Raw genomic sequence first — 24,902 nt, forward strand, 5'->3', positions numbered from 1 at the left:
TTATTCAAATTGTTGTGAATCTGGAGCAGCTGAAGAAATGCTATTGAAAAAAGCTCGTAGATGTGACGTAGAAGCTACCACGGCAAGCCACTAGCTCCCTGCTCCGCTCCATTCTGATGCAGACAAATAGAAAACAAAGACGTACAGGGATCTCTCAGATGCCATTTCGCCATTTTTGTTTCACCGGTAATGATACTTTGGGGGTGTGAGGGGCTGTAAGCCAGCCAGCAGGAGAGCGTGCTAACAGATGGATGAGGGGAAGCACCAACAGTCCCGCCCACAACTCGGAAGCGAATTTCTGATTAACTCCTGCCGCTCTGTAGAAACTATGTCCTACAAATGTACAGGTTTTTAGATTTTGGCTAAAAACAGCATAATCATTATTTTAAAAAAAACACTCGGAACACTTTTACAACAACTCAAAAGATGATCGGAGTGGGACTTTAAAAACCCAGGTATAATATTCTTCTGCTTTAGTTTTTTTGTTTGTTTTTTTCCAGGCCTGTACAAAACAGAGAATGTTTAAGGGGGTTTTTCCCACCATCCCATTCGTCAACCATTACGACACATTGAAGGAAATTAACCGCAGGCAACACAGGATAAAACTAAAAACTCAAGGTAAGTTACTAATTCCTTCCCAGGCTTTATTTATCTTTATTTAGCAATAATGCTTAAATTAACTTGTTTTTAGCTCAGATTTTTTATTGCAAGATTTTCCTCATCATTATATTGTATTTGACTGTGAGATGTTTGTCATATAAAGAAACGTCAATATATCTTTTATAAAAAAGTTACATTTCAAACTTTTGTTTTTTACATTTATACATACTTAAGACCATTTGTCATCTAAATGTATACTTGGCTTAATTAAAAGGGTGCAGGGTGTAGCCAGTACAGCCACGAAGCTCCTCAGAGAGGTCGGGGTCAGAGGACAGGCTTATAGACAGGCCATTAAGGAGCTGACCAACACAGCTGAGAGGGCAAGCCATTGGCTGTGGCTGAGGAGGAGTGACATCACCTGGACGGCAACAATGACTAAATAACAGCGGGGGACAGTGGCAGGCCTACCTCTGAAGAGGGGTACACAGCTGACAACGTGTCCTGCTGTAGAAACCTCACGGAACTCCAAAGAACCAAAACTCAGTAGTTGGAGTGGTACAATATTAGGGATTTTAACAACTAGTCCTATCAAAACAACCATAAATTAAAGATGGATACCTTTATTTCTTTTGATGGACCTAAAATTGTTCTTTTTTTTATATTCCAAAGGTAACTTAAAAATACAAAATAATAGGGTAACATGGGTAAACAGTTTGAAACATTTTGTCAAAGTAAAAGGTTTACAATTACTTTGTTACTTGGGATTTTTGAGATTTTGCTCTTTTGTTGTCGAGCTAGGACAAAAATGCTTTTTTTTATTTGCAGTGAGAATACTCGTATTCTTTGTGAAATATTCAATTTTTTCATGAAGTGATGGTTTTCTCCTTATTTCCACATGCCAAATGTAGGCTAATCGCCTTCACGAGTGTCTCTGCATCAGCAAATAGTACTAACCTCATTCTTTCTTTTTCTATTTTTATCAGAAATGCGGAAAAACAGCAGCTTCCCCAGACCTTCTCAGACTCCTTCCACCCTCACAGCACCTAAAAAGAAACCGAAAATCAACACCCAGACGAACAATACGCCTTACCAAACCCCAAAGCCAATCCACAAGTCCAATCCTAACCATATATTTTTTAAGGATGAAGAGCTCAGAGATGAAACACCCACAACAAAAAAGTTCAGGGATGGGGGTGGCAGTGCTAAACAGTGGAAGCCCAAGAGACCTGTGCCCTCCTCCAGAAACCCACTACCACCTGCTAAACCCGTTTTAGATGAAGAAGATGACTTTCCGAGAGGAGGAAGGCCAAAAAAGGATGCAGAGGAGAGAAGGAAGATGAAAAAGAAAAATAAGATGAAGCGGATTCACTCATCTCTGACAGAGGGACATCAAGGAAAGCGACGCGACTGTCCTAGGTGGACCGTGGGAGAGAACAGATGGAGGCCGCCATCAACAAAACCAAAAGCAGAGCAAAAGAAAAACGGGAAAAAATTTTCCCAGAAAAAACTGAACACACAGTACCCAACAGATGAAGACCTGTTTAGCATCAAGCAGCGCAAACGCAGCAGATAGCATCAGTGGGGTGCCCACAAGGGCCGTTTTCATCCCACACTCAGTGTTGTCACTCAGGTTTCAGCAGAAGAGCTGTAGTCAACATTAGGCTTTTAGAGCCTTTTCCCACAAATTCACACGGTGATTCATGCCTAGATCACACTAGCAGGAACAGAACTGGAAGCTTTTTGTAGTATTGAAATGCAAATAGACGTAATTTAGCTTCAGATGATGTTTTTGTCATTTTTACAGTGGAAACATTTTCTGTGAAGACAATGTGCATTAGTGGCTGGCAAAGAGAAACGTCAAACAGCTTAAGTCGACATTGTGTTCTGATGAAAAGTTTCTTAGTGGTTTGTTCTTTGTTCAAATTTAACCCATAATATTTTTTAAAACAGGTCTTGAGCTGTACGACAAAGAAACACCTTTGCTACTGTTACAAGAACAGGATAGTAAATCTTTTTAAAAAGCTTTTGGTAATGTCATTTTGATGGAAAGAAAGTCTTCTTTATCTAAATTCATTGTAAGTCATCTTAATGAGTAATTACAGAATAAATATGCATATTACTGGAGATGTTTGTGATGCTGATTAACAGTTACAAAAGGAGTTTTAGTTAGCATGTGCCACTGACAGTTGACATGATTTCTTCTTTGTATTCAAAAAATAAATTCTAAAATCTTGCGATGGAAATCAAAATAATTATTTTTAGCCGTTCCATCAGTGGGAAAACTAAAATTAGAAGCTGTGCTGGTAGACTTAAGTATTCAGGGTTTATTTAGACTAAACTTTTTGTTCTTTGTGTTATGGCTTGTGGTTTAACGTTTTTATTTTTTTATGCCGACAGCAGTAAATAAAAACAGAACTATATCCTCTTAAGTCTCTACCCCAAAGGCGGGTTAAACCAGAGAGGAGTTTCCCTGCAGAGTATGGCACGTTGTTAAAAAAGGAAGGACCAGAGAACGAGCTGGAACTCAGCTGCAGATTGTTTTTGTCGATCATTAGGTCCTCAAACATTAGAACTCCCAAATAGTTTTTAATGTTGGGTAATGGAAAATGTTTGCCATCATGACTACCTGTTTAAGCTAAAGAATCTGGCAGGTTTTTATTTTTGGTCTACCATAATATGACTGAGAAGATTAGTAAAAGTAAGTCAGTCTGCAGACTTTTAGTTTTACTCAAAGCAGAATGTAAAATACTTGAAGTGAGATAAGTTGACATGTATTTTTTAGCTTTTTTTCCCCCCTTCTCTGGACCTGTTAGTAATTCTGTTTGCAACAAAAATACTTTTTGAAGGCATTTCAAGGTAAATTAAAGAAATCTGAATTTGTCATTTTTATTTAATGACATTTAAAGAAAATGTTTACAAGCAAACTTAAACTTTTGCATATGATTATATATATTGATCGTCATTGGCATATTTTTAAAAGATCCTTCTACTAGAATATTTTTTCTAACAGCTTGATTGTTCATTTTTGTTCATGTTTTCTGTCAAAATATTAGAACATTTATCCCCTATACACGTATTTGACCACACTCATTACATGCTACATAAGATTATAGGGGTTTGATTGTTTGCTTTCAACTTAAAGAAACACTTTTTCTTTAGAAGTAAAACATGTAGTTGAAGGTCCCTGATGAGGGCACAATTGAATTATTACAGTGGTTTTTATTTTAGCTTAGCTTGGACAACATTGCGAAAACAACTGATTCTAAGTTATTAGGACAAAACAGACTTTATATTATGATAACAAATTTCGGCACCATTACTAGTTTTTGAAAAAAGTGATTTTAAAGGTTTACTGTAGATGAATTATAAACGGTTTTGGCGTACCCCACATTTTTAGACAATTTGACCTTAAGTCGAACCTTTCCTCCTCCCACATTTAAGCTGCTTCTTGCTGTGATCCCTCTTTCAATGAAGTCTAATTGTAATGAAGCTGCATTCACGTGTAACCATTTAGCAGACACATTTCTCAAAAATAGACTGGGCCACACAAGTTTAATTAAACTGAAGGAAATCGGGGGCTAAATGTCCTTTCAAAGGACACAGAAGTTTTGAACTGTGGCCTAACCGACTGACTCATCACTGTTCAATTCAGTTTGCGTTGAATTTCTTTTCCAAATAGTTTTATATGAGTTTCTTTTAATCTATTTCTTTTAAATAACAATTGAAAGACACAGGCAGAGTCCAGTAGATGGCCTTTGGTTATGCAGTTGCAGATAACTTTTTTTCATAATCATTTACTTTTTATAGATTTTGTATACTTTCACCATGTATAGCTTGTCAAAGGACATTGAAGTAGCTCACTGAGGTTGTAAATGCTAAATTAACATGCCTTTATCTACGAATTAAAGTTTTTATAAAAAATATAAATTTATCTAAATTCATCTTCCTTAGAACACAAAAAAGTCAGAGAAATGTAACACCCAGTTTTACGACAGTCCACGAACGCCGCAAGTGACGCATGCGTGTCGCAAACCTCGCGGCCTCTACAAGCAGTCATTGGTCGCAGCTGGTTGCCTGTCTGCTGTGGCTCGGAAGTGGAGTCAGGTGCCGTCATCCCCGGCTGCTGGAGAGCTGAAAAATCATTTTAGAGGAGAACTTTAAGCTTCTAAGAACTTACAGAAATAAACTGGAAATCGCCTGGAGCCGAACTAAGAAGAGACATGCAGAACGATTTGGTTCCCACCGGTGACACTAAACTGGACCAGGCTGTCCAGCTATGGTTGCAGTATGACAAGGTAACCTGACAGCTAGCCTGCAGTGCTAGCTCTCTGTTTTCACTGCTTTACACCTTACGGCGTTTACAGCAGGTCTGTAACGTCCGTTCAAACAGGGAAAATCCTCGCTGACTAGCGTTAGCTAAGCTAGCTAACAACAAAATGTTTTTTTTTAAGAAATGTGTTGCTTTGTTGTTGCAAACTCGATTTAGCTGATGAGTGTTCAACAATGTCTCGCTTTTATTTCAGTAACTACATTTTCCCCCCCGCTGAAAAGCAAACTCCGTGTCAAAATTCTAGTCTTGACAAACACACTATTGCTAGTGTATCCATTGTTATACACTTAATAAGTTATAAGTAAAGCTAAATCTTGATTTTGTTAAATATTTCTCGTGAACACAAGTCTTGTGTTAGTCAAAATGCACATCACTGACAAAATCTATGTCTAGATGATATATTTTTTATATTTCTAGTGGGGATCCTAAACGTAAATTACTTTCAAGGTTTGTTTACTAAATAAAACCCAACTAATGGCTTTAAAATGGTCATTCAGTTTTGGTTATATCTTTATTTATTTTTAATTATCAAAATCACTTCATCTTCACTAGTCTTTCTCTTTACTTTTGTTATTTTTGTTATTAATGGTGCACAATATTCCTGGCTGACTTTTGTTTTTTTATACAATAACAATTAATGTTAATTACATATGCAGTTGAATGAAGCAATTAAGCTGTAAAAATCCATGTATTACTTACATTATATGTATTCCATTCAGTTTATCATATTTTTGGGGGAGGAAATTACCGTATTTGCACTGATGTCAAGTTGTGGGATTTTTCTTTCAGCTTGACCTGTTGTTAATTTCTTTAGGGGGCCAGAAATGAAATCTTTAAGTACTGTTTTGGTTTTTTCACACTAGATATTTCTCCTTTGCATCATATTTAGTTTCTCAACATAGAAATACATTTTGTTGGACTACATTTTTTATGTTCATTTATTATGTTTTACCTTTCCTTGACGAGTTATTTTTATATTATTGTAGTGTTTGATAATAATGGTATAATTTTTATATGTACAATTTATGAATATTAAAAAAAATATCTATCGATTTAGTAAATTCATAATTTTTTTCTATTTTAAGTAAATTCATAATTTATTTAATGCAATTAAAAACTTTCAGCTTTTTTTAAATTCATTTTTCAGATAATATAAGTTTCAACTTGGTTCACAATTTGAATGCCTACCTTTAGAAAAATAGTTTTTAACCAGACATTACTTTTTTAAGGAATGTAAAAGAAGAATTAACCGTCAGGTTAAATCAGAAATTGTCTTTGTGATTCAAAGTGAACTCAATCTGTGTTTTAACAGTAATTCACTAACCTAGTGGTTGTGCAGAAATGCCACAACAAGAATTGCCTTTTGGTGAGGAAGGCTCAGGAGTTTGTAAAGGTGAAGTCTGTTTTTGAGGGAATGGAGGTTTGCCAGCTTCAGAGAGACATTTTTGATGTGTGAAGCGCTCATCCTGTAGTTAGGGTTGGTTGAAAACCGTCAGGAGGCTTTCTATTCCCTACAGAAAAGTAGAAAAGCTGAGTCACGAGAGTCTCTCACTGTGATGAGACTAATGTGCATGCAGACATCTGACCAACAAGCAGATTCCTTCTTGGCCTTAAAAAGACATGCAATGTCCTCAATTAGGTCTCCGTGGCAAAGGAATCAGGCTCATTAGCCTTTGGATAATTAGGTTTGCTTAGAAGGAGTGTCTTACAAATGTGAGCCTTTTGATATATTTATGATTATTTGTTATTTTTTCAGGTTTTGTTACTCTTGAAAATGATACTAGAATTTGTTTGTAAAAGTTCTTACAGCTGAAATGAAGTATAAAACAAACAACAACAAAACGATTGCTGTCCATTTGTTTCTCTTTTGTAGAACCCTAAAACGGTTAAGATGGTGAAGGACCTGCTGCAGGACGGGGCTGTGGAGGCTTTGAAGAAATGCTTCTCTTCCAGGATGGAGTTTGGCACCGCCGGGCTGAGAGCAGCCATGGGCCCCGGCACATCCTGTATGAATGACCTCACTATCATCCAGACCACGCAGGTCAGTAAATGGATAAACTGCTGGTTCACGTGAAGCACGCAGTTACATGGTTTTGTATGTCTCTGCCGGTGACGATCACTGCTGTATTGTTGTCTGCTCCAAATACTGCTAACTAACCGTCTTGACAATAAATATAGACCTCCAAAAGTTATGCCTTACTGTCAAATTATCAGGTCGTTTAAATTTGAAAACCATGATTATATATTTAGACTCCGGCCCAAATAGTGAAAATAATATATCTATCTATATATATCTATATATATCTATAGATAGATAGATAGATAGATAGATCAGTGAATGTCTCAGGCAATGGAAAGCAGAGGACAGTGCTGGAGGACAGATCCTCATGGGAGGACAAACCCCTGCATGGGATGTACCACCAGACCATAACTGAAGTGGCTGATATCAAGAAGTCCTACCAATGGCTAGAAAGGGCTGGCCTACAGGACAGCACTGAAGCACTCATCCTGGCAGCTCAGGAACAAGCCCTGAGGACCAGAGCAATAGAGGCAAAGATCTACCACACCAGACAAGACCCAAGGTGTAGGCTGTGCAAAGAGGCCCCTGAAACAATCCAGCACATAACTGCAGGATGTAAGATGCTGGCAGGTAAAGCATACATGGAGCGCCACAATCAAGTGGCTGGAATAATATACAGGAACATGTGTGCAGAATATGAACTGGAAACCCCAAGGTCAAAATGGGAAACACCTCCGAAGGTGGTAGAGAATGAGAGGGCAAAGATCCTGTGGGACTTCCAGATCCAGACTGATAGGATGGTAATGGCAAACCAACCAGACATTGTAGTGGTGGATAAAGAACAGAGGAAAGCCGTTGTGGTGGATGTGGCAGTGCCAAGCGATGGAAACATCAGGAAGAAGGAACATGAGAAACTGGAGAAATACCAGGGACTCAGAGAAGAACTGGAGAAAGCCTGGAAAGTGAAGGTGACAGTGGTGCCTGTGGTAATTGGAGCACTCGGGGCAGTAACCCCCAAGCTGGAAGAGTGGCTACAACAGATACCTGGAAAGACCTCAGACCTCTCAGTCCAGAAAAGCGCAGTGCTAGGAACAGCTAAGATACTGTGCAGGACCCTCAAGCTCCCAGGCCATATATCTCGTTCTAGTCTCCATGATTGCTAAAATATCACCTCAGGTCTTACAAGTCGTTTATACTTAATAACAATTTGTAATCGCCCGGGTCACGAGGCCGGAAGCTAATTGCCCCCGTTGCTGGGAAATGTGACACAAGTCGATGATGTTTGGTATTCTATGCCCGTGGTACAGTCGCGTCCATACTTATTTTGAGCAAACTGGATCGAGAAAACTGTCTTTTTAACACTGCCCATGATGGAAGCTTTACTGAAGAAGTTAGGAAATAAACTTGATGGGACTTCCATGCGGGAGTACAGAGACAGAGTGTGGACAGCTGTTGGAAGAAAACCCCTGCGATGGCCAATCAGTATGAAGTATTAGCCGACCATTATCAGTCATCGTATGATTAGGAGTTTTTGTACACACTGCTTACCTGGATCAGATATGTTCAGTCAGAATTCAGAATTCAGCTCAGTCTGCTCATTAGTGCCAAGCAGTGTAGAGAGAGTTTTTAAACAGGCATGGATGGTAGATGCTGAGGAAGGACAGGCAGCTCTAAACTAATGTTAAGAATGAGACAAAACTTTTCTTGAAGTTTGTTTTCAAAGTAGATCAGATTTTCTTTGTCAAACTTAGCCATGACCTCAGGTCATTTCTTTTTCTTTTTTGCTCTCTGACCCTTCTTACCGTTTCACTCCAGGCCTCAACGGCCGATGTGTCTGTATGTTTGCTATATGTCCGTTCCCCACTCACAACTGATTACCTGGATCATGTGTGTCCATTACTGCAGAACATGTGAGTGCACGGTTTCAAGAGTGAAGATAAAATGCTTTTTAGCTTTTATTTGGAATTCATTGTTGCACATCTTTGACTTTTTAGTATGGAATTGTATTTTTCATGATTATATTCTGTATTCCTGATATAATATTCTTGGTTAAACAACACACATGTGGAACAGTGTTATTGTTTTGCTGTTGCAATCACACAATAACAAATGTCCTCTTTTATGTTCTCTTTTACCTGGACAGGGTTTCTGCTGTTATCTGGAGCAGACTTTTGGGGACCTGAAGGAGCGAGGGGTGGTGATTGGTTACGATGCGCGGGCCCACCCTCCCAGTGGAGGCAGCAGCAAGCGATTTGCCAGTCTGGCTGCTGCAGTGTTCACAAGCAGAGGAGTCCCGGTTCATCTCTTCTCTGACATCACCCCAACACCCTTTGTGGTAATCACTTGAATTTCTGTGATTAGACCATCAAACAAAACTGTTCTCCGGTTTATTTCAAACTCGAGCTTCACCACATTCACTGTCCTGAGTCAAGTCGGTTCATCTGTTGACATGTTTCTGAGTGGCGATGAAGAGATCTAGACAAAAGTTATATCAATTCTATTCAGCCTGAATTCACCCAGTAAACGACTTGTTCTATTGTTCAACTTAAGTTCCTAGTCGGTACACTATATAGAGGGGAGCCTACACCCCAACCAGCTATTCCAAGTGCTACATATAAGTAGTTAAAAAGTTGGTAAACTGTCTTTAAGAGGATTTATTTTATGAATTTGATTCCTCTTAAAAGATCTATTGAGATGATTTTATCATTTTTTTATCAAGTAAAGTTTTTCATCATTTATTGTAGGAGTTGCAATCTAAAAATAACTCATGATAGGTAAAATCTGCTTTAGTTAGTTTATTATTAATTATAGATGATTTAAGGCTGTAAAACCTCACTACATACTTTATACACCTTTCTTACAAACATTTTCACATTTTTCTCTCTTGTTTAAACTTTCAAAGTTCATACTTTGGTCAAAAAATAAGTTCAGTTTTAAAGAATTAAAGGAAAGATCTGCTCGCTATCAAAAATGTTTGTAAGTTTGGCTGAACGTATCCTGTACCAGACATAACAGAGAAGATTGACTGACAAGTTCCAGAGCCAATCAGGACGCAGAACACCGTTCACTGTAACAAAAAGCATGCACAGTTAAATTGGAAGAAAATCTGCAAAACCAAAAAAGGTAAACCGCATCATAGCGAGGGAGCACTGTATACTAATATTCTGTTTTTAAATGTTGTCTGGTTCCCCACACAAACAATATTTTAGCAGTAAATCCTTTCAGCTTTTATTACTTTTTATGTCTGTTTTCAAAGGTACGGTCAACTTTTTTCAGTTTTTTTTTATGTTTTAAACTTTATATCTTGTATTTTACTTACTATGCAATTGTCTGTTTTCATTCTCCTATTTGTCCTGCAGCCTTTTACAGTTTCCCACCTGAGTTTGTGTGCAGGCATCATGATAACTGCTTCTCACAACCCCAAACAGGACAACGGCTACAAGGCAATTTTCTACTTTTGTTTGCCGTTTCATACACTGACATATCTTTTTGTATTTTGTCTGACCGGGGATACTTTGTTGTTTATTGTAGGTTTATTGGGAAAATGGGGCGCAGATTGTGTCTCCTCATGACAAAGGAATCTCTAAAGCCATAGAAGGAAACTTAGAACCCTGGCCAGAGTCCTGGAACGCAGAAGAGGCACTTAAAAGCCCTTTGCTCAAAGACCCCTATCAAGATGTCCACACGCAATACTTCAAAGCCATCCAGAAACTCTGTCATTACAGGTGATTCGTGGAATAACTCTGACAGTTATTGACAATTATGAAGATCTTGGTGTTTAGACACTTAAGTCAACTATTCCCTGTTCTCTGATCAGAGATTTGTTTTAGTCTGAAATCAACTAAAGGAGGAAAATGTGTTTCCTGACTTGACAGGGACATAAACAAGAGCTCAAAAGTGAAAATAGTGCACACGTCTGTGCACGGCGTTGGTCACTCTTTTGTCCAGTCAGCATTCAAGGCCTTTGACCTGCCTCCTCCATATGCTGTGGAGGAACAGAAGGATCCCGACCCCGAATTTCCCACTGTCAAATACCCCAATCCGGAGGAAGGAGAGGGAGTTTTGGTGTGTAAAGGCTTCCAGAAATCCCACCAGCAAACAAGTTGCAGATTACATATAATGGAAGTTGCATTTTACTTAACTATGTAACAATTTCTTTGTTGTTTTTTTTTTTTTTCCCCTTCCCCATAGACGTTGTCGTTTGCACTTGCAGAGAAGGAGGGGGCCTCTGTGGTGTTGGCAAATGACCCAGATGCTGATCGACTGGCTGTTGCTGAAAAACAAGAGAGGTAGTTTTGTCCACAAACATCACCAGTTAATTAGCAAAATATTTGCCACCATTCTAAAACTTTGAGAAAGAAAACAGCTCGTCTCTCAGGGTTTCTTCTGTAAAGCAGAAATCATCGCTTTAAGCAGTCATTTACTTATTCCAGGGCAGGTTTACAGTCTGGTTTCAGCAATCTGCTTGAAAAATTCGGAACATTTTTGTTACACAAGAATACAGCACAAGAAAAAAAAAAAATATAAGCATATTCTTAGCGAAAAAAATTGAATTTTTCTCTCTGTTTGTGCTGTAGTGGGCTGTGGCGAGTCTTCAGCGGTAATGAGTTGGGAGCGCTGCTTGGTTGGTGGTTATTCAGCTGCTGGAAACAGCAGAACCCTGACGCTGCTGTCTTGAAAAAGATCTACATGTTATCAAGCACGGTCTCATCCAAAATACTGAGAGCAATTGCTCTGAAGGAGGGCTTTCACTTTGAGGTAACACTTCACATCTAAAACTCTGATTTCATTCTCGCTGCTTAAAAACAGTTACACTTGATAATCTAAGGTTTACAGAAAAGAGTTTGCAGGTCTTTAACAACTATAATGCAGGATCACACCCAACTTTACCACTGAGCATTGAAACTTTTGTTCTGGTTTGCTCTTCTGTAAAAAGAGCAAGAATGCTGCTTAATTTCAATTTAATCAAGTATTTTTTACTTTTCTTTTTATTGTTTCAATTCTAGAAAAGTTCTGTCATTCATCTTGATGAATTTCTTTTGTTTTTAAACTTTCCCATTCGCAAATATGGAGGGGAAGAATATTGTTCATGCTTTATTTGATCTTAACACAGGAAACGCTAACCGGGTTCAAGTGGATGGGAAACCGAGCCAAAGATCTCATAGACCAGGGCAACACAGTCTTGTTTGCTTTTGAAGAAGCTATAGGTATGCACAACAATTTTTATTTCTTCTTCCACACATATCAGTATAAAAAACGGGTGCTTTTTGTGAATTTGTTTTGATTTTTGTTGTAATTCTTCTGGACTACATGAGCAAAGAACAACAAACGGCCTCTGCAGCTTCACATGCATCAGCATCAAGGCAGACCTCAAAGCTCAGATCTAGCAGATCCTATTTATTAAAAAACTCTGGCTTTGGCTCATTTTCTGCATTACCACAAACAAAAAACAAACTGTCCATAGCACATAAACTACATGTGTTTGGCACCGACACACTGTGGCTTTTTTTTAAACACGAAAAAATGACCAAAATGTTTTTTTTCTTTTAATTGAATGCAGTACGCTTTCATAGGTCAGAGTGCAGTACCTATAATGAAAATGATATTTTGACTTTTTGTGGGGTTGAAGGAGTTCAACCCTTGTCCTGTTCAGAGCACTCTGCGTTTCCTGTCAGGGATATGGCTCATAGATAATAGTTACACATTTATGTAGCCAGACTGTGCGTAGAGCAGCATAGATGGTAGAATTTTTATATCCCAGTTTTACATTTATTCCTCCTGAAGCTTCAAGTTCCCTTGTAAAACTCTTCAGTGTAACGTGAGTTCCAGACTATGGTCATTTGTGTTTGACAGATTCACTTGCCACGCCAACCAAGCAGCTGAAAACCACTTTTAAATATTGGAAACATCTCTATTCTGAGGGTTGGATCAGAAGAAAAGCCTCCCTTGGAGGATGTCGTTCTAACCAGAGCTTTCTGACTCTGGCAGCTTTACAGGATGGGACTCCCTGTCAGAATGAAATTAGAAGAAAATGTCAAATATGTCAGGGTTGAAAGGGTTCTTATAGTTTTCAGTTCTTTTTTTTTTTTTTTCTGTGGGAGTTTGCTTCAGCAAATAATAATGTATTAAAATATAAAACTCTTCGATTGGTCTGGGATGAGAGCTTCTAACTTTTGCTACCAAAAACCTTTTATCATTAGAAAAAATGAACCATTCTCACTGTCAACCTTGGGTTAAAGTTTGGTCATTTAATAAAAGATGGACACATTACATAACATAGTTAAGGAGCTTTCCTATATTACTGGATGATAGTGAACTGTAATTGGCATCGCATGCCTTTGGGGACACACTGTTATTAAAAGAAGCAACAGCTGACTATAGAAACAGGATATTTCTCTGCACGGGGGAAGAACTGAAAGCGTGTCTGTGTTTATTGCAGGCTACATGTGTTGTAAGTCTGTCCTGGATAAAGATGGAGTCAGTGCTGCAGCAATAGCAGGAGAGATGGTTTCCTTTCTGGCCACTAAGAACAAAAGTCTATCCCAGAAGCTCTCCGCCATCTATGAAGAGTAAGACGCGCACGTGTCACACATAATGATGCCAACTGAGGGGTATGACAGGTGTTTTCCATGGGGCCGTGCTGACCAAAGAGTCACACTTGTGACTGAACTTGTTAAAAGATGCCGTAGTAAAAAAAAAAAAACTACACAAGTTAGAGCCCCAGAATGGAACAGTGGGCAAGTTGTGGTATTTCTCCAAATTATGGTCACATCCGGGTGTAATACTTCCTGGTAAATCGGTGTGGTTCCATTTGTTGGAGCAAACCTTGTAAAGCATGGAGCGCCTTTGATGCCTTTGAGCGCTTGATGTGTTAATTTGTCTATTTGTGCGGAAAAAGTCCAAGAAGTTTGCTTTGTGTTAATGGTATGACATGGTTGGTGATTCTGGGAGTCCGTGGTGCTTTTTTTAAGGTGGTCTCTTGCTCAGTTAAATCTCAAGACCGTTTTGGCTGCTTTCAAATTAAGATGTTTAGAAGAAATTTCAGGGCTTGGAAATGATTGCATAGTGCTATACTACCTTCTTGGAAGGTCCAACGCTCTCTACAGCCACAGTCCCATTCACACACTGGTGGAGCTTTAAGCTGCATGCTTCCATATCGGTGTATGAATCTGTAAGCAAAGGGGTGAAAGAGAAGAAATGTTAAAGCTCTTGAATAACAGCTTAGTAAAAGTTTAAAGGACCACTAGACTGCATTAAATCATTTTGTGTTCAAATCCCAGCATACCTTCCTAAGAGCTTCTGGAGTAAAATTGTACAATTCTACCTCATTTGGTGTTGACAGGCAGTGGTCCGTCCTAATGCTAAGCAGGCTTGACGGTGTTCAGCTCATTGGATTAAACCCATTCATGGGTTGTTAAATCAAACCTTCTTTTCTGCTTTTTCAATTGCTCAGGTATGGCTACCACATCAGCAAAAACTCCTACTTTATCTGCCACGATCAGAAAGTCATCCACAGTCTGTTTGAACGTCTGCGCAACTTCAGCGGCAAACCTGACTCTTACCCCACAGAATGTGGCCGCTTCTGCATCTCTGCTGTCCGAGACCTGACCACCGGCTACGATAGCAACCAACCTGACAACAAAGCTGTGAGGGCATACAGAGATGACATTCACTGACAGACACAAAGCTCTGATGGGTTTTACTCTTTTGGGGTACTGTTGGGTTTGGGGATGTTTCTGCCAATTTAAACAATAAAACATTCTCGTTTTTGTTCATCTAACCACTGTCGCTTATCATCTTTCAGGTTCTTCCAACCTCTCGCTCCAGTCAGATGATCACGTTTACTTTCTCTAATGGGTGTGTAGCCACCATGAGAACCAGTGGGACAGAGCCAAAAATCAAATACTACACGGAACTATGCGCTGCTCCTGGTAACAGGTGGGCAATTGGAAAGGAGTGATGTCTTAAGATAAACTGTTAAACATATAGAACAAAGATCACACTTTTTTATGAAAAAATCCTTTATTTTATTGTAATCATTTTCCTTTTTAATTTGAATTTGTCAGAATTAACATGTACATTTGATTCAGTGTTGTAAAACAGCTGTTAGTAATGCACTGACCTCATTATGACGTTTTGTTTGTTTCTCCCCTCCTGCTCTCATCAGTGATGTGACTCACCTAAAGAAGGAGCTGGATGACTTGGTTGAGGCCATCATTGAGAACTTCTTTGAACCAACAAAGAATAAACTGCAGCCCAAGCCTGAATAATACTCAAAAAGGGAACACACTGGGATATGTTTATATTTCTGAAGCATTCTTTTACATAATGTCTTACTAAGGAGATTCTATTCAGCTTAGACGTACATTTTTTAATTGTCACAGTATGTCCTCCACCGTATATATTCCAAACATTTGGCAGCCGGCCCGGGGTCTATTAGAGACATGCGTCTATTGGAAACGGGTGTTGTGCCAAGATATGTTTACCCTGCCAGAACTTTTTCCCTTGTGTCACGACTTCTGGCATTGATTTGTTTCGTAGCACTCAGATTTTGCCCCAAACGGCGTAAAAAGAAGGTGGATGTTGGCTATATACTTTATTCTGGGGCTTGTAGGAATTTGCTGTCATATTTGACTTTTTTTCCCTACATATTTTACTGAAAACAGGGGGGCACAGATTCTGTCAGGCCGCTGATCCAACCTGCCAGAATCTGTGCCCCCTAATAATTTGGAGTAGAAGCAACAACCGTTTAATTGTTTGTTGTTAAATACTTCCTTAAGAAAGTCCCTTTCATAAATTGAGTTTTTATTCTAAACTAGCCAAACATAAGTTTTTCTTTAGAGACTGGCAATCCAAAGTATAGAGCACCTGTTAGACCCGGTGTTTATTGGAGATCGATGTCTTGGAGACCGGCCACTTTTGGAAAATATACAGTATTCATTTTTACATATTAATATACAAATAATAAAAAATGTAATATTATATATTTAAGTTTTACAAAGATAAAAATTATTTTTGCCAGCAGTTTTTTTCTTTTATTCACTACTCTCAAAAATAAGGATTTATTTTTCTGATTTCACAAGAAATTCTTGGATTTATCTTTACAGCTGATCTTAAGTTGTTTCCTAATATCTAAATGTTTATGTTCTACTGATGAATGCTGGAGAAACAACACACTGTTCTGTGACAGGGATTAACAAAAAAGAGAAAAATCACAAATCTGTAAACCAGGAATCCATAACTTTTGGTGAAACTCATTGGCTGACTTTCAAACAGCATGCAGTCGAGATGTAAGTGATGTTTAGGGATCACCATAAGTTACTAATTGCTGTACATTTGTTCTTTGTTTAGATTGTTGGAGGTAACAAAACCTGCTAATCCTGATTCCATATAAACACTGTGACTTTATTTTATTTTTTATTGTCGTTTTTTAATCTTAGAAAAAAGACCAACTACATGTGCAACTTGCCATTTCAACAATGTCAATTCTTTGTTTCTAGTTTTTTTGTTTTTCTCATATACATTTTTTCTTAACTTTGGGTTCAGCGTTAAGTGTAAGACATTTATGGAGAGTTGTAAATGCTGATGCTGTTACAGAATTCTGAAAAACTTGACATTGGAAGGGCTTTAAAACTTTAAAAGTATAACTTTGTAAGATACACTTTTTTCCCCCTTATCAAAGGTCTTTCCACTCTTTGAATCTTAATGCAAATCCTGAGATCATCATGATCATGTCTCAATTTATAAATACCCTTTTATGTTCCAGTATGACTCTTGACTTCGTGTTACTGGGGCGCCATGCTACTACTGTGATGAAGCCCATTATTCTCCTCTGAATAAAACCATTTCTGACGGTTGAGTGAGATCTATACGTCACCCATCATTTACATATTTACATCCCTCTAGCAGCGCGTGGTAGCAGTGCACTTGTCATGCTGAGGAAGGCGGTCTGGCCTGCCCTGTCTTCTATTTTTAACCGGAGCTTTGACGACTTCAGCTGTGGAAAGGTCTCGCGGCGTGTTTTTCTCCTTTGTGTTTGCAGCGCGTGCAGCTCTTCACGCGGGACCGAACTGAAACAGGTGAGATGAGACTGCAGCGGGCTGACCAAAAAAAAAAACGTTTACAGAATTATTTTAGAACTTCCAAACCAAAGTAACAACTTTTTATTTTACTTTTAGTAGCTGCGTTTGTAGTAAAAAAAATTAGCCCACGTGAAAGACTATTTAAAAAATATATTGTGATCAATTGTGAAACGCACAGGTGCAACAGCGCCCTAAATAGTTTTCACTTCCGCGTGACGTCCGCGCAGATGAGTCTCTCACACCGTTATGCCAAAGACTTAAACATTCTCAAGGTCGAGAAATGAAGTAAGCTCATTCATTCAGCATTGTATCCCCAATTCTTTTATGTCGGATTGTGTTGTGAAAATGTCACGGTAGCTCCAATGGTGGTGGGACAAATGAGCACTTTGCGTTTCAAACCCCCTTTTTTGGTCTACTTTTTGTCTCCTTTTACATGTCAGCTCCGCGTCTTGTTTATGTGTGGGGCAAGTGGGTCAGATGAGATTCACCGGACCCCCCCCTGTCTGACATGTAAGCGGCCGCATGTAGGCCAAAATTCACGGGAGCCGTCAGATGCTTGTCCTTGAGGCTGATTAGTCGCTTAACTGGTTGAGTCTCGAGGGGAAGCGGCCAAACACCTTCAAATTCTCTGTGTAGCTTTGAGATCGTATTAAAAATCAATGAGAGGATTTATGTTCTTCTGGATTCATTTAAAAGTAGGTTTGGAGGGGTGGAATTACAAGATTTTTTTAAATTCTTTAAAATACACTCACTCCCACTTGGGTACATCTTTCAAGTACCAGGTTGGATCCCCCTTTACCCTTTGTACTGCCTTAATCCTTGGTGGCATAGATTCAACAAGGTTCTGGAAATATCCGTCAGAGTTTGGTCCATATTGACATGATAGTATCATGCAGTTGCTGCAGATGTTTTGGCTGCACATCCATGATACCATTTCCCATTCCACCACATCCCAAAGGTGATCTATTGGGTTGAGATCTGGTGACTATGGAGGCCATTTGAGTCCAGTGAACTCATTGTCATGTTCAAGAAACCAATTTGAGCTGATTCTAGCTGTATGACATGGTGCGTTATCATGCTGGAAGTAACCATCAGAAGATGGTACACTGTGGTCATAAAGGGATGGACATGGTCAGCAACAAAACCCAGGTGTCTGTGGCTTTGTAACCTTGCTCAATTGGTAGTAAGGGGAAGAAAATATCCCCCACACTTTACACCACCACCACCCTGAACTGTTGATACAAGGCAAGAAGATGCAACATGCTTTCATGTTGACGCCAAATTCTGACCCGACCACCTGACTGTCACATCAGAAATGGAGACCCATAAGGCTCGAAAATGTTTGTCCAATCTTTTTATTGTTCAATTTTAGTGAGCCATGTGATTGGCTAATTAGAAATTTGCATTACTGAGCTGTTGGAGAGGTGTGCCTAATAAGATGGCCAGCGAGTGTATGTTTACCTAATTATTATGGGTAAATGGTACCCATATTTCTCTTTAATCAATAGAAATATTTACAATTTCCAAAAAAAACACATGTAAAATTTACCCAAATACTTAAGCTTTTTGTACAAAAATTGATAACTAAACCTTGTCACCCAAAAAATTAAATCAGGAAATAGCTTACAATTTTATTAATATGAACATAATATATTTTTACATAGAAAACGCATTTTTCTTTAATTTAAGGTTTATGTCATTGTTGCATTTGTTTGAGGATTGGGCAAAATTTATGGGACAATATTGTGTACATCTAATAGAAAACTTAAAGTAAAAAAAAAATCAAAAGTATCTTTTGCTTAAATAAATTAGTTAAAATGTTTACATCAATGTTTTTGGGGTAATGTTGTTTTTTATAGTGTACCTTTTCATGGATGTGTTGCAGGTATGGGGGAGGAACTGCTCTAAGAAGTCATGGAGGGGCTTTATTTTGAGACCAAACCAAGGAGAGGCGAACAGCAGAGGCTGCAGAGCTCTGACACACTCGGTATTGGTCTAACGTCAAACCACCGCTCCTGCCCGTCCTTCTCCCACCTGAGCTCTGCCTCTCCAAAAGACCAGAGGTTGGTGTCTCCCAGGGAGAGGAGTGCATCCTGGAAGCCACAGGTCAATGACGACAGGGGCCAGGAGATAAACTACAAACTGACTCTTATTGGTTCCCAGCCAGTCCACCATCTGACCACCATGACCATGCTGCCCTGGGTGGTGGCGGAAATCTGCAGGTCCGCAGCAAGGGATCCAGGTGCTGGATCACCTGATCGCAGGAGTGGAGGCGGTTACTTGAATCCTGCGACGTACAATAAAGCAGTTTGGCTCAGTGTGTCGCTGTCCTGGGTTCGGTGTGTGTCTGCTCAGGGACAACAACATTTCTGGGACCCTCTGACACATACCGTGCTGTTTGAATGCCGACCTCACCAAGTGACCAACCTGATGCACAACAGCCAGGAGCCCAGTAGCTTTGCCTGCTTAGTGAGGGACACTCCAGGCAGGCAAAGCTGTGCCTGCTATGTCTTCAGGTGCCAGGAAACCACCAAGGTAGGTTATATGGCAGCATAAACAACCACCCTAAACTTTAAGGGATGATTGCATATCTGTTAGAAAACAAAACCATTGTAATGCATGAATCTCAATTATTTCTTTAAGGAAAATTTATTTTTAACCATAACCATTTCTGGCAACCATAATGAATCATCTAAGAGGTTTCTGGTCTATAGTTAACAAACTGTTAAAATTTGTAGCTTCTGTAAAAATACTGAAATTGACTTTTTTTCCATGACTGTTTGAATAACGGTCCCAGATCATGATGCTTCCACCACTATGTTTATACACTGCGATCATCATGCTCACAGTTAAATACCTCCTTTTTACTCCTCTAAATACCCAGTTAATGTTAATTAAGGTATGTTTGATCAGTTTCAAATCTACCTTTGTTTTTGTTTTTTATACTAAGGAACATTCATAAATGCATTAATCTCACATAGTTAAATTGTTTTTTAAACTAGATTATACTAACATTTTTTGTCCTTTCCACTAGCAAGACTTAATTCCAGGTTTTCTAACCAACAGAAGCTCAACCTTTAAGTCAGCTGCAGTTTAATAGAGACACTTTATATCAGGTGATGGATGGAATGAAATACAGGGCAGGGGTCAGCCGGGGAACATGTTTAAATTTATACGTATGACAAAAAGCTGGCTGAGTATTTAGTGTGACCATGCCAGCATTCGTGGCATCCCGCTGAGGGAAACCCAATCTGGCTTTGATGCTAGATTGTGCTCTACTTCCATTCACCAGCACAATGAAAGCACCTATCCTTTGGCAGGGTTTATATTTACACACTCTGCTGACAAACACACTGCTGACCTTTACTGCTTTTACCTTTGTTCCAAATGGCAAGAACTTCCACGAGGCTTTGAGTGAAGAGCAGAGGGGCAGCTGGTGTCCGAATCCGGCTAAAGATATCTGATATTATCCCAACATACCAGAGACAATGAAGGATATTAGATGTGACATAAAATGAAGCCACATGACAAAATGTCCTTTTGACATTGATGTGCCTCTCCTGCTTCTTGTAGAAAGCATTCACACTTGAAGGGCAAATACCTGCATGCTTATCCAGTAAGACACACTAAATACACCAGCAGCGTGCACACGCCCTGCAGTGTTCTGTAAACATGACTGACATCCTTAGGCAGAATGGATAACACAAGGAGAGGCTGTTCTTCTGCAAGAACACAGAGCTTCCTTGTGACTCGATGCATTTCTCTTGCTTTGGCTGTAAAAGAAAAAAAATCTGTTAATAATATTTTGGCAGGAAGTTGAAGCTTGTTGGCATGGAAGCCACTTCCTGTGTTGTGGAGTTTGTGTGAGTGTGATTGCTCCAGTTTTTGCCGCATTTTCAGTCTTCAAAATAGTTGCCTGTTGTTTTTGCACACTGGGCTTAAACACACGCATGCACACTAATATGAAAATGCTAATTATCAATGGATTGTTTTGGTAGAATCAAGGTACTTTGAATATTCTGAATTAAAGGTAGTGTTGGTGTCACCCAATCAATTGATTTTCATTCATTAATTTTCTAATCCGTTTTTTCCCTTTCGGGGTCACAAGGCTGCTGGAGCCTATTCTGCCCTCTTGCAGGCGAAGGCAGGGGACACCCTGGACAGGTCGCCAGTCTGTTGCAGGGTCACAGTCACACGCACACTCACTCGCATTCACACCTAGGGACAATTTAGAGTGACCGTTTAACCTATGAAGCATGTTTTTGGACGGTGGGAGGAAGCCGGAGTCCCCGGAGAAACCCCACGCATGCACGGCGAGAACATGCAAACTCCACACAGAAAGGTGTTCTGTTTCAGGTCCCCCAGGCAGGACTTGAGCCAGACTTGTAACAGACTTGTGAGGCAAGAGTGCTAACCACTGCGCCACCGTGCAGCCCTCAATTGCATTCCGTGATCTGAAATTGCATAATTACAAGAGAAAATAAAAATACTAATGAGACATTGAGGAAAAAGTAAAATTTAGAAAAAATAAATGTCCTGATGACAACAAAAGTGAGTAAAATGGTAGGAAAAAAGTTTGGAAGGGATAATAATAGATGTGCAGCTGTTAATGTAGAGTTTTAACATTACAGGGTTCAATAATGTCTTCATAATAAAAGTCTGCAAATCACATGTCTGTGATATCAATGAGCTTTCTAGTATCGGGCATAGACATATTTTTAAAAATCAACCACTTATGGAAAAATAGTTAGATGGCTAGATTGTGCAAATTACTCTATCTGGCAAATATATTAGCTCATTTGTGTTTGAGAGAACTCTCTCTTTAGATCACATGATTTGGAAACAGTCCTGGAATCTTCCAAGTTATTTGTGCTACTTCTTGCTGTAGGAGGTGATGATGCTATCTTTTTTTGCCAAGCTTACAAGTAATTAAATAAAAATCTGCATCACAACAATTCTAATTTATAAATGGATATTGATATTTTTTTCTGTTTCCTTTTAAATTGTCCTCAGTTTGGTGTCAAATCTTTTTTGTTGAAAGATTTGTTTTACCTTCATTAACCTAAAAGACTTAACTCAAGGCAAGTGTTTTGAAATCAAAAAAGTTTGATTTACAGCAAGGTGATAGAAAAATGTTTTCTTCTCCTCAGTTTGACATAAACCAATATGTGGTTAAAAAGCTGCCTTGTAAAGCAGTTCACCACCATTCCAAAGTCTCCAAAGGTGTTTTTTTGGTCAACCAAGATTCTAGTGTCATCTTTTATTTTTATTCTCTTAAATTTATTCTTAAGCTGATTTGCAAAAAAAAAAAGCAAATGGACATTTCATGATATGCATTTAGCCTCCAAATGACTTGGAAACTTTAATTATAATAAAATGTAAAAAGGATGTTCAGCAGCTGGGAGTTTGCCTATTGCTGAGGAATCATTATTATAGCTTTACTATTTAGATTATGTTCTCCATGCTAATTTTTTTCATATTTGTTTTTTTTCTATGGAAATATATCCTTCTACTTGTTTTAATTGTATAAATAGTGAGTCGTTTATTTTCTTTTGTTTTATTTTCTTCACCCAGTTCTCTTTGCCTTAAAGAGTTGTTTTGTGTGTGTGTGTGTGTGTGTGTGTGTGTGTGTGTGGGTGGGTGTGTATGTGCATGTTTGTTTGTCTTTCCCCAATGTTTGTTTAGGAGTTTGTGAAGAAAGGCAGTTCCAAAGCTCACATTCTTTGTTTATCACAAAATGCATTTATAAGAAGCAGTCGGGTCAATTTCTAATGGCAGGGAATCAATAGGTTTCTATGGAGAAAATGACTGCTGTAAACAAAGTCACCAATAGGTGTCGCTACAGACAAGCCTACAATTGAAAATCTTAAGACATTTGTGTTTGTTCTAATAATTAGTTAAATGATTCAGATGCCAACTTGGAATTATTTTTTCTAAAATTTATTTCTATATTTAAAATTCACAGGTTCATAAATACATAAACAAACAGGCGTACATATTTTGCAATTTAAGATACGGCTTTACAGAAAAAGGTTTTTAAATTTACAGTTTTTCATTTGCAGATACAGTATCTAAGGTTTTAATTAACCTTCCAATTTAATATAATTCAGTTTTCATAAAGTCTTTTCAAAATAAATGTCTGTTCATCCTTTTTCAGTTTAAGTTTTCATGATGGTTATTGATAAACAGATGTAAACATTGCTTACAAGAGTTTTATTTATTTTTTTGGAAGATATGCAGTAAATTTAGCTAATAATATATGAAATGCTGCTGTAAATAATATTCTTCTAAGATGGTGAAAGAACGACTTATAAAATGTTTAGAGATGTTTTTCATGTGGCCTAAAGGTGTTTATTCCTGCTTGATTGGGCCTACTCTGTTGATACCGGAACACAGAAAGGGTAGACAAAATTCGTGAAGCTCAAAAACGGTTCTGGTCTCTATCGTGTAACGGAAACGTCCAAACAGCTACCGCCTAAAGTTTGAGTTCTCAAACAGGAGTTGGGTTCGTCCCATTCCCTTGACGTATTTGGTTGCCGTTTTCAGTCAATCTTCCATCATTTGTTGCCAAAAACCGGAAGTTTATGCGCACACCTTCAAAATAATAAACCAAGGTGGAACCTTTGTGTCGTAAAATATCCCAAAATAGAGTCTTAAGCTTTTATTTTGATATTCACGAGCGGATTTTTCGGGGAATTGTACCGTCAAGCCACACAGTCACACTCTTCCTCAGTTGAAGGGGAGCAGAATTAACTTTCCCAAAGAAATGACATCCAAGTATACTTCGCGGCGACGAAGTTACGATCTCCTAGCTGCTCAGATCTCAGCTTTGTAGAGTTTATGGCGGATGGGATGAAAGCGCGATTCCAGCGATTCGCCTTGTTTAACAACAAACAAGAACAGAAAGATGTAAGTGAAGTTATACGCTGTTTGGTGCGCGCGTGCCATGCTAAGTCGTGTACAGTACTAGCTAACGTTTATTGAGGCAGTTAGATGTAGAATAGAATAGCGGAGCCTAATTTGCCTGTTTTAACTGCGCTGTGGAGGTTTAGCACAATCGAGACATTAGCTATAAATTTATTGGTGGAGCTTTTTTGTGATAATTTTTTGCTACCAGTTTTTTTATGGTCCATAATGGACTTCCATTTTTTGAAAGTGGTTTAATTGACGTTACTAAGGGTTTGCTTTTGGGCCGGATATGTTTGTTTGCTCCATTGAGACAGTAGGGTTGTGTCCTGCCGCCTGTTCGTTCTGATGCTGTTCTGGATTAACTAAACTTCCCCAGACATTTTTTGGACTAGTTTGGACTAGTACTGCTACGGGTTTATATCGGTTCCGAATGGTTTAGTCACACTAAAACTCTTGTTGATTTTTTTTTCTCCAAGGAACCTTGGTAATCGATGCATATGCTGACCACCACAGTGAGTAAACACAGGCAATGATGGGTGGAATTACACATAGCTTGAGTTATATAGTTACAAGTTAGTCCAAAGCAGACTTTTAGTTCATTATTAGTAACCTTTCTGTGTGATTACAGTCATTATGCCCCTCCCCTTTTCAAAATCTGTTGATAAGCAATAATTAATTTGTCTATATTACATTATGTGGTATTGTGTGTTTATTTTATTGTACGAAATAAGGTTAATTTTAATGTCTATAGAGTAATTTCATGGGTTTTCTTTGCTTTTATTATTTTTAAGGCTTGTTTTCTGAAGAAGTGCAGTCTAAATGTAACAAAAACAAGGCCCTAATAAGTCTTTTAGTGTTGTAGTTCTGTGAACACAAACCATATAAGGTGTATGTGTTGCAGCATGCAGGTGAGTCATAGTTGTTTCATTCCAGGAGCTTTTGCCAGAGGTTTACTCCTGGA

The 24,902-nt window shown here is 38.6% G+C and overlaps 3 protein-coding genes across 11 annotated transcripts in view; all 3 read left to right on the top strand.

The window, feature by feature from the left end:
* Positions 1-2,834, top strand: part of zcchc7 (zinc finger CCHC-type containing 7) — a 59,008-nt gene extending 56,174 nt beyond the window's left edge. For all 3 annotated transcript variants that reach the window (XM_011474853.3, XM_020702873.2, XM_011474847.3), the window contains 2 exons: positions 501-618; positions 1,584-2,834. In XM_011474853.3, coding sequence (XP_011473155.2) covers positions 501-618; positions 1,584-2,173 — 708 coding nt within the window. In that variant the 3' untranslated portion in view covers positions 2,174-2,834. The remainder of the gene's footprint in view (positions 1-500; positions 619-1,583) is intronic.
* A 1,808-nt stretch (positions 2,835-4,642) lies between these two features.
* pgm2 (phosphoglucomutase 2) lies at positions 4,643-16,809 on the top strand. Its single transcript, XM_023956517.1, has 13 exons — positions 4,643-4,895; positions 6,804-6,971; positions 9,094-9,285; positions 10,310-10,393; positions 10,482-10,675; positions 10,826-11,015; positions 11,142-11,239; positions 11,528-11,708; positions 12,064-12,157; positions 13,390-13,519; positions 14,404-14,596; positions 14,755-14,888; positions 15,118-16,809. The coding sequence occupies exons 1-13, from the start codon at positions 4,821-4,823 to the stop codon at positions 15,218-15,220; spliced, it is 1,836 nt and encodes a 611-aa protein (XP_023812285.1). The 5' UTR covers positions 4,643-4,820; the 3' UTR covers positions 15,221-16,809.
* Positions 16,810-16,876: 67 nt separating this feature from the next.
* The window catches only part of tbc1d1 (TBC1 domain family member 1), a 45,564-nt gene continuing 37,538 nt past the window's right edge, over positions 16,877-24,902 (top strand). For 2 of the 7 annotated variants that reach the window (XM_023956506.1, XM_023956500.1), the window contains exons 1-2: positions 16,878-17,029; positions 18,918-19,567. In XM_023956506.1, coding sequence (XP_023812274.1) covers positions 18,947-19,567 — 621 coding nt within the window. In that variant the 5' untranslated portion in view covers positions 16,878-17,029; positions 18,918-18,946. Of the gene's footprint in view, positions 17,030-17,297; positions 17,318-18,917; positions 19,568-23,718; positions 23,942-24,417; positions 24,454-24,902 lie in introns of those variants that run through there. The other 5 variants (XM_023956488.1, XM_023956508.1, XM_023956495.1 and 2 more) reach the window with 5 other exon arrangements.

Source organism: Oryzias latipes, chromosome 1, assembly GCF_002234675.1.
Source record: "Oryzias latipes chromosome 1, ASM223467v1".
Lineage (NCBI taxonomy): Eukaryota > Metazoa > Chordata > Actinopteri > Beloniformes > Adrianichthyidae > Oryzias > Oryzias latipes.

Excerpts from the sequence above, each read along its gene's own strand:
- pgm2 (XM_023956517.1), top strand. The coding sequence starts at position 4,821 with ATGCAGAACGATTTGGTTCCCACCGGTGACACTAAACTGGACCAGGCT. Across the intron at positions 12,158-13,389 it reads TGCTTTTGAAGAAGCTATAG|GCTACATGTGTTGTAAGTCT; the intron begins GTATGCACAACA and ends TGTTTATTGCAG. Across the intron at positions 13,520-14,403 it reads CTCTCCGCCATCTATGAAGA|GTATGGCTACCACATCAGCA; the intron begins GTAAGACGCGCA and ends TCAATTGCTCAG.